This window comes from Emiliania huxleyi (genome assembly GCF_000372725.1).
Source record: "Emiliania huxleyi CCMP1516 unplaced genomic scaffold EMIHUscaffold_70, whole genome shotgun sequence".
NCBI classification, from domain to species: Eukaryota; Haptophyta; order Isochrysidales; family Noelaerhabdaceae; genus Emiliania; species Emiliania huxleyi.
Window position 1 is genome coordinate 202,486 of NW_005196755.1, and position 8,775 is coordinate 211,260.

At 65.0% G+C, this 8,775-nt stretch overlaps 2 protein-coding genes across 2 annotated transcripts; one reads left to right on the top strand and one right to left on the bottom strand.

The window, feature by feature from the left end:
* Window positions 1-124: 124 nt before the first annotated feature.
* EMIHUDRAFT_428171 (hypothetical protein) lies at window positions 125-2,583 on the bottom strand (the record flags this gene model as incomplete). Its single annotated transcript, XM_005761611.1, has 8 exons — window positions 125-814; window positions 895-970; window positions 1,044-1,220; window positions 1,294-1,374; window positions 1,446-1,481; window positions 1,687-1,769; window positions 1,842-2,044; window positions 2,207-2,583. 8 exons carry the CDS (start codon window positions 2,581-2,583, stop codon window positions 237-239), a joined length of 1,611 nt encoding a protein of 536 aa, XP_005761668.1. The 3' UTR covers window positions 125-236.
* Window positions 2,584-6,572: 3,989 nt separating this feature from the next.
* Window positions 6,573-6,917, top strand: EMIHUDRAFT_216603 (hypothetical protein; the record flags this gene model as incomplete). Its single annotated transcript, XM_005761612.1, has 1 exon — window positions 6,573-6,917. One exon carries the CDS (start codon window positions 6,573-6,575, stop codon window positions 6,915-6,917), a length of 345 nt encoding a protein of 114 aa, XP_005761669.1.
* Window positions 6,918-8,775: the final 1,858 nt, after the last annotated feature.

Consider the following 8,775-nt stretch of genomic DNA (forward strand, 5'->3'; position numbering starts at 1 on the left):
GCGCGATATCGTGTTAGTAGAACCACACTTGTTTGTGGGGCTACGACGTGTGTGAGCAGCCTGCCCCTCCCCTCCCGACAAAAACGAAGTTGAACCTTTTGCCTTGATTTTTCTCTCATGTTCACGGATACACGGTCGCCTCGAAAAATAAAATCATGCCACATGCACATGGGGAGAGGGAGAGCGAGCGTCTGTGCGGCGCGCTGCATGTGATTCGCCTCTCGCCGCGCCTCTACTCACAAGCGCGATAGGTCGCGGCCAAAGACGCGCGCCTTTGCCCAATCCACCGCAACCAGAATCCGGTTGCGCAGCCCGTACTGCTTGCTCAGGTAGACGCTGCGCCACAGCGCGAACCCCGCCTCCCCGGCCCCCTTGACCTTCTTGCCGCCCTCGTCGCCGCCGACCGCGATCTGGACGAGCGCCTCGCTCTTCCCGACGTAGGCGAGGATGCCGAGGTTGAGAAAGGTGAAGGGCGGCGCGAGCCCTTCCTTCGACCGGGCCAGGCTGCTCAGACCGTGCCGCAGCGTGCGCTCTCCCGGCGCTCCGGGCGTCAGCTTCGGCGGCCCGTCCCCGCCCCCGAAGTCATACCCGTCCGCGACGAGCCGCCCGAGGTAGGTGCCCGCCTGGGAAGCCACTTGCGCGGTGGCCGGGTACGGCGACCCGACGACGTGCGCGCAGTCGCCAAAGGCAAACACGCCCGGCGCACCCGCCACGCGCAGCCACGAGTCGACAGCGAGACGCCCCCGCGCCTCGTCGGCATGCGCCGCCTGGGCGGGCAGCGCCTCGGCCGTCCTCCGCACAAAATCGAGCGTGCCTAGCCATCAGCCATGAAGTGTGAACAATGCATTCTGCCAATCTTGGCCGATATCGGCCGAGTAACAAGGTCGAGCGTGCCGATGCCGGCTGCCCACAGGGAGAGGGCGTACCGGATCGAGGATCCGTCCGAGAGCAGGACCTCCTCCTCGGTCACCTAGGTATTGATTACTGACCACTCCTCCTACACGTACTCATTGAGGAAAGAGCCGGACCTCCTCCTTGCCCACCTCCCGCACGCCCGCACTCAGCCGCACGTCGATGGCGATGCCCTGCTCGTCCGACCGCAGCTTCTGCAGCGCCGCCTCCTGCAGGTCCCCGTCGAACGCCATCAGCACCTTGTCGGACGCCTCCAGCAGCACCACCCGCACGAACCGCTGCAGGTCCTCGTACAGCCGAGGGACGTCCTGCGCCACAATTACAACTGGTTGATGACATCAATTGATGAAGTAGTTCACACTCGTACAGCCGAGGGGCGTCCTGCGCCACAAAGTCGCGCAGCTCGCCGCACAGCTCGACGCCGGTCGGCCCCGCGCCGATCACCACGAAGGTGAGCTTCTCCTGCTCGAGTACTTCAATACCGATGAATTATTCAGTCACGGGCGGTAGCTCACCACGAGCCTGCGCTTCTCCCTCCGCTGCTCCTCGCTCAGGCCGGGCAGCGAGGCCTGCTCGAGCAACGGATGCCTCAAGTTGGTCGTGGTCTGCCGCGATCTCCCCATATCTCCTCTCATCTCCGCATATTTCCCGACGAGGCCTGGCGTAGCCACATCTCCCCGCATCTCCTCTCATCTCCGCATATCTCCCGACGAGGCCTGGCGTAGCCATATCTCCCCATGTCTCCTCTCATCTCCGCATATCTCCCGACGAGGCCTGCTCGAAGGCGTAGCCCAGCTGCTCGCGAAACGCAATCGCGTCCGAGAGCTGCTTCATGAACAGGCAGTGCTCCTTGACTCCTTTAATGAACAATTAATTAAATACTTAGTTAATTATTCATTAATGAATGAAGAGGCAGTGCTCCTGCACTCCTTTGACGCCAAACGTGTTTGTCGACGCGCCGACGGCCACGACGAGCAGGTCGTAGGGCACCTCGAAATCGCGCAACTCGCAGCTCACCCCCTCACACACCACGCTCTCGCAAGTGACCACCTTGGAGACGGTGTCGATGGCCGTCGCCTCCGCCTCAAAGTAGGTCGCCGTCGGGTTCGCCTCGCGGATTGGCTCGATGATGCTGTGGGGGCAGGAGCAGTGAGCAATAGTGGGAGTATCTTCTTTCCCAAGAGCTTGCTACTACTAAGTGAGCACACATGCAGCAGAGAGGGCGGGAGGGCAGGAGGTGCGGGCGGCAGCAGCGAGGGCAAGAGGGCAGCGGTGGAGAGCAGCAGCCGTGCACCTGCGCGGCTCCAGCGTGCCGAGGGCGGCGCCCGCGAGCATGGGCGTGAAGAGGAAGTAGTTGCGCGGAGACACGACCGTCACGTCGCACGCCGCGTTCTTCAGCTGCGAGAGCACCGCATTGGCGCCCCAACCCGAACCCAGCACGACCACCCGAGGCCGCTGTCCCTGTGGCGGAGAGCCACTTGAAAGGTAGCCGCCGCGAAAGAGGCTGTCGTCGAGAGCATCCAGACAGCGGCCGCCGACGAACCCGAGCCAGTCCGCGTCCTTCTCGAGAGTGCTCCACGCCTTGGAGAAGCGTCCTCGGCGACCCGGCTCCTCTGTCACCGCGTTTCGCGCCTCGAGGTTCTTCCTCAGCTCAGCTTCTGGCGCCTTCATGGTAATGGGCGAGGTCCGGAGCGGCACCAGCGAGGTGCACGCTAAGTGAAGCATGGCGAGTGCGGCGCAAGCTCCGAAGGAGACTGAGATTGGCCGATGTTCTCGAGGTTCTCGAGGTGATATCCTTTGGCTGCGGCGGGATTCGAGGTTTTTAGGGGGTAGGGTATGGTTCGCGGCCCTGGGGGCGACCTCCTGTTCCTCGCGGAACGGGAGCAGGCCCCTCCTTGCCCGGTCTGCGAAGCAGGGCGGTGGTCGTGCCAACTTCGCTTCACAACGACCACGCCGCAATCGTCGCCGGCGCGCGACACGTTCCCGTTGGCGGGACTGTCCTGGTCGAGAGTGTGTGCCGCCGAGGCGGGACCACTCGGGGACAGTGCTGACGGGACGCGGCTTGGAAGACGACTCCCGCGAAAGCACGGCTGGCATCCGTGGCGTGGGGCTCGCCTCCGAATAGTCGGGCATGGCTCTCCCCGCAACTCTCTTGCTAACACGCGCGCCCCACCGAGACTGTGGTGGGCGCGCTGCGGCCGCACGTCTACCTCCGTCATAGTGCCACGACGTGCGGCCTAGATTTAGCACACGCGCCTCAGCTCGCAAACACTCATACATTGGATTATCATCGCCTGTGAGTGCGAGAAGGGCTAGCCGCAGGCAGCTAGCCCATGAGGAGAGCGTCCATAGACACCTCACTAGACCCCACATACGGTCTCGTCCGGGCCTCGCAGGCCGGTGAGATTGCTAGAGGTGGAGCAAGCTGCTCTAGCCTCACATGTCACTTCCTGTCGTCTGTTGTTTGAGTTATGCCCTTGTTTGTGCCCTTGGCACCGTGGAGTGCTGGGGGGGGCGACAGGGAGGATGTGGCCCTGAGTTATGTGTACGCCGACTCAGGGTGTGTGGCAGCCAGCTGGCTGTGTGTCTTGTGAGCTTGTTTGTGTCTGTGTGTCGCTCGTGCGTGTCGTCATCATCTGTCCTACCAGCGTCCACCCATACCGCGTTGGTGTCCAGTCCGAGCCTGGCTGTGCTTCACCTTACTACCTACCTACCTACGGCCCTGGAACCGCGACATACCCCCCCACCCCCCACCCCACCACGAGCGTACAGTAACCGTCGTGTTAGGCCGTTGTCGTCTTCCGCGCCATAGCTCGAAAGGCAGAATCAAAGACATCGGCATCGAGCGCCGCGTTGAGGTCCGAGAAGAAGGTGGAGCGCGCGTGGACGAGGCAGGCCTCGCGATAGAGCATCGGTCCGTCCTGCAGGACCATCGTGGCGACAGTTTTGAGCGCCTTCAGCTTGCTGAGATCGTGGTCGTCGCCACGGAAAGCGTCGCTTGTCGTTATCGATGGCCCTGCGACCGCGCACCCCCCCCCCAGGGTCAGGGCTCTCTAGCCCGCAGCCCGATGCCAATCGTCCGGCCCGCTGGTGCGATTCTTAGCTCCCCGGCCCTGGGTGTGAGATTTTGCCGACTGCACTCCAAGAGCTCCAAGCGGCGTCGGAGGACGCCACTGTCGCCTAGACTCCCTTGCGTCACTACGTGCCTCCCCGTGTCTGTAGCCTGGCGTCTGTGCCCCGTCTGTGCCGCGTCCCGTGCCCCCGAGAGTTCATTTTAATAAGTCCAAGAGCTCCAAGTTTGTCGGAGGATCGTGCAACGGCAAAACTGCTCTCGACCGCGGGTGGGCGAGAGAAGATTCATGTAGTTTTGCTGCATGCAAGGCCAAGGGCTGAGTGTCTTGTCTTGTGGTTCTGTGTGTCGCTCCTGTGTGACCGTCATCGCCTGTCTAGCGTCCACCCATACCGCGTTGGTGTCCCAGTCGTTGGTCGGACTGTGTTTCGCCTTCCCATCAATCAATCAATCAAGGGCTGGCGAGAGCGGGCAGGAGAGCGGAAATCGAAACACCGCGGAGCGCTTGGAGCACTTGTGCGGACTCGCGATTTCTGAAATGTTTGCAAGATATAGATGCCTTTTGTTGTGAAATTCTGAATGAAATACTAAATTCCCACCAAATCTGTTATACAGTGTATACAGTGCGCACCAGTCCCGTGCCAAGTGTTGTGCGAGAGAGCTTTGTCGTAAAATTCTGTATACAGAACTCTATTACCGAAAGTTCCGCTTACTCGAGGCCAATTGTTGGGCTCTATCTTACCAGGTCGGGACTCAGTCCAACCACATGTGCATTCGCTGCGAGGATCGAAGCTCGCGCGGCGCGCCGCAGCGGCGTGATGAGCCACGACGGCGTAATGAGCAACGGCGGCCCGCTGAGCGATGGCACGACGAGCGGTGCGTCTACGACGACTGCCGGTGCAGAGGTGGGCGCGAGCGGGACTGTTACGATCGGCGCAATGACCGGTCCCAGTCCCACCACCGCTCGAGCCGCTGTGCTGACGGTGGAGGTCACATTGAACCGCGAAAGCTGTCCGCATTGATCTCGAATGCTGGCAGCACCGACGCATTGCTCGCGCTCGTAGCTGCCCACAGCACGAGCTTGAACCACATCCACGCTGCAAACCTGTGGAACAAACTGGGCAAGAAGCGCATCGAGCGGCGGCACGAGGGGCAGCTTGAGCAGCTTGTGCAGGGGACGCTCGACCTCATTCCGTCGTGCAATGCGCGAGCACTGGCGAATATAGCTCACGGCGTTGCAAAGTGCGGCCGGCGTTCGGGGGTGGAGCGCGCGCTGTACGCGGCGGTGGCGGAGGAGGCGGTGCGCGGCGGGCTGGCTGGCTTCAACCCTCAGAACCTGGCCAACACAGTGTGGGCGTATGCGACAGCGGGCGTGGCTGCGGACGCTCTGTACGCGACGGTGGCGGAGGCGGCGGTGCGCGGCGGGCTGGCAGGCTTCGATCCTCAGGCGCTGGCCAACACGGTGTGGGCGTTTGCGACGGCGGGCGTGGCTGCAGAGGCGCTGTACGCGGCGGTGGCGGAGGCCGCGGTGCGCAGCGGGCTGGCTCGCTTCAGCCCTCAGGAGCTGGCCAATACAGTGTGGGCGTTTGCGACGGCGGGCGTGGCTACGCAGGCGCTGTACGCGGCGGTGGCGGAGGTGGCGGTGCGCAGCGGGCTGGCGGGCTTCAGCCCTCAGAACCTGGTCAACACAGTGCGGGCATTTGCGACGGCGGGCGTGGCTGCAGACGCGCTGTATGCGGCGGTGGCGGAGGCGGCGGTGCGCAGCAGGCTGGCTGGCTTCAGCCCTCAGGCGCTGGCCACAACAGTGTGGGCGTTTGCGACGGCGGGCGTGGCTGCGGACGCTCTGTACGCGGCCGTGGCGGAGGCGGCGGTGCGCGGCGGGCTGGCTCGCTTTAAGCCGCAGGACCTGGCCAACACAGTGTGGTCATATGCGACAGCGGGCGTTGCTGCGGACGCTCTGTACGCGGCGGTGGCGGAGGTGGCGGTGCGCAGCGGGCTGGCTCGCTTCAACCCTCAAAACCTGGCCAACACAGTGTGGGCGTATGCGACGGCGGGCGTGGCTGCGGACGCTCTGTACGCGGCGGTGGCGGAGGCCGCGGTGCGCAGCAGGCTGGCTGGCTTCAGCCCTCAGGCGCTGGCCAACACGGTGTGGGCATTTGCGACGGCGGGCGTGCCTGCAGAGGCTCTGTACGCGGCGGTGGCGGAGGTGGCGGTGCGCAGCGGGCTGGCTCGCTTCAAGCCGCAGGAGCTGGCCAATACGGTGTGGGCATTTGCGACGGCGGGCGTGGCTGCGGACGCGCTGTATGCGGCGGTGGCGGAGGCGGCGGTGCGCAGCGGGCTGGCTGGTTTCAACCCACAGAACCTGGCCAACGCGGTGTGGGCGTATGCGACGGCGGGCCACTACCACCAGGTCCTACTTGCGGATTGCTCGCGCGTGATCAGCGACTCGCTTGCGCGGGACCCGTCGAGGTGGAGCATCAAAGCCCGCAATCAGCTGCACCAGTGGCAGCTCTGGCTCTCTCTTGAGCGAGGGGCAGACGCGCAGCAGCACCTCCTCTCCGAGTCCCAGCGCCAGCTCTGCTGTGACGCCATGCAAGACCGTCCAGTTACGATCTCGCGCTTGCAGCGCTCCGTCACGGATTCCCTCGCCACCGTCAAGCCTCGGTTCGAGGAGGAGTATCTCGAGCCGCGCACCGGCTACTCGCTCGACCTGGCGCTGCCCTCGTCACGCGTCGCGATTGAGGTGGATGGCCCCTCTCACTTCCTCCTGCCCGACGACCGGGGCGTGCGCAAGCCTAACGGGCCAACGCTGCTCAAGCGGCGCCTCCTCGCGGCGGCTGGCTGGAGGGTGATCAGCGTTCCTTTCTACGAGTGTAACGGCTTGACGGCCGTTGAGCGGCAAACCTACATGGAGAGGGCGGCCGCCCCGCTGTAGCATCTCCTCACGATAGAGGTCCTCACGGCGAGTAGAGTGGAAGCCTCTTCTCTAATCAATATGGCAGCTAACACAGACGGAGTCTGCGAGTGGCAGCCCGGTTGGCCTACAGGAGCGCACGCGCCGGTAGCGTCGGATGTATCACTGGACACTGCGACGTGCGAGGTTAGGCTTTTGGTAAGGTAAGGTAAGGTAAGGTAAATTTCTCCACACACACACAAAGTGGTGGGGCAAGGGGGGGCGACCCTCGCATCTCCACACCCGGACACGGGCAGGAGCCCCACGGCATACTTAGGCTTTTGGAGAGCGCGAGAGGGATCGACTTTTGGAGTCCCACAGAGCACAGTGCAGCCTCGCGCGCAGGACGACTTCATCTTACCGGCGTTTCGTACTGTAGCGGCTATACCATTGTGTCTGTACGGAGTCGGTATGTGTGTGTGACGTCCGTCACGTCACCTCCACTCGTTCCTCGCGTCGCCGCCCCGTCTCCGCCTGGCCCGCCGCCGCCCCTCCCCCGCTCCTCGGCCGCCGTGCCAGCAAGCGCTCGCGGCCCGTCGCGGCTTTGCAGCTCGCGCCGCCTCGTCCTCCGCGAGCAGCGCGTGGAGCGCGCCGACGAGAGACGCGACGGCGGGCGACGAAGCCGCGGCGGCCGGGTCGGCGGCAGAGCGCTCGAGGGCGGCTGCAATGGCGGGCCGCGCGGCGGCGACGGCGGCGACTGCTTCTCCGCCGTGGCGGTCGCTCGCGCAAATCCAGTCGTCCAGGAGCGCGGCGTGCAGCAGCGGCATCGGCGCGAGCCGCTCGCCGCCGAACAGGACCAGCGGCAGCGGCGCCACAGCGGCAGTCCCAACCAGCGCCGGCAGCGCCGCGGCGCCGTCGCTCGCCGGCTGCCGAGAGTCCACCAGGCGTGCAAACGCGAGCCACACTCCGTCGGCGTCCGCGTCGGGCTGGGAGGGGGCGATGGGCCAATCGCGAGCCGCGACGTCGCCTACCCACGGGTAGAGCTGTGAAGAGCCACTGCCCTACACTTACCCAGCTACGCTCACCGCAGCCAGCAAACCGACGTCACCCAGCCCGGCCGTGCAGCCCCTGTGTCTAGGAAGTGTCTAGGAAGTGTCTAGGAGTGTCACCCAGCCCGGCCGTGCAGTATCCGCCCCTGCCCGGCAGCGCCGCCGAGCCGAAGGCCACGCCTAATTAATTACTAGCCTAATTCACTATTAATTAACTCTTAATTAGGCCGAGCCGAAGGCCACGCCTACTCGTAGTGAATCACCGGTCCACCGGTACCTCCTCATCAGCAGGGCCCCCGCAGAGCCGAAGGCCGCGCCTGTGCATGGCTGACACTCAATTCACTAATCAGACTCAACAGCCCTCCCCCCCCGAGAGCCGAAGCCCGCGCCGGGCGCAGCAGCGCAGAGCAGTGCTTGAGCTACCGCAGACTCGCTCGCTCTCCGAGGCTCTCCGCCCTCCTCTCCGCCCTCCTCTCCGACCTCCTCGCCGCCCTCCTCGCCGCCCTCCTCGCCGCCCTCCTCTCCGCCCTCCTCGCCGCCCTCCCCCGCCTCTCGGGCGCCGCCACCGCAACTCACGGCGGCGCCGGCGCCGGCGCTCTCGAACGCCTCGTGCCGTGGCGCGACGCGCCGCAGCGGGGCGAGGCCGTGGCGGCGGAGCCGTCTCCGCAGGTCGAGCCGCACAGCACGTGCGAGGGCGAGCTCTGCGCTTAGCCCCGCCGCACCCGCCGCGGCGGCGAGTGATGCGGCGGCGCCGCCCCGGCCCGCCACCGCCGCGGCGGCGAGTATCAGGTCCGAAGCGTCGGAGGAGGCAGCCGAGGGGAAAAGTTAATCCGCGTGAGAGCTCTGCCCGC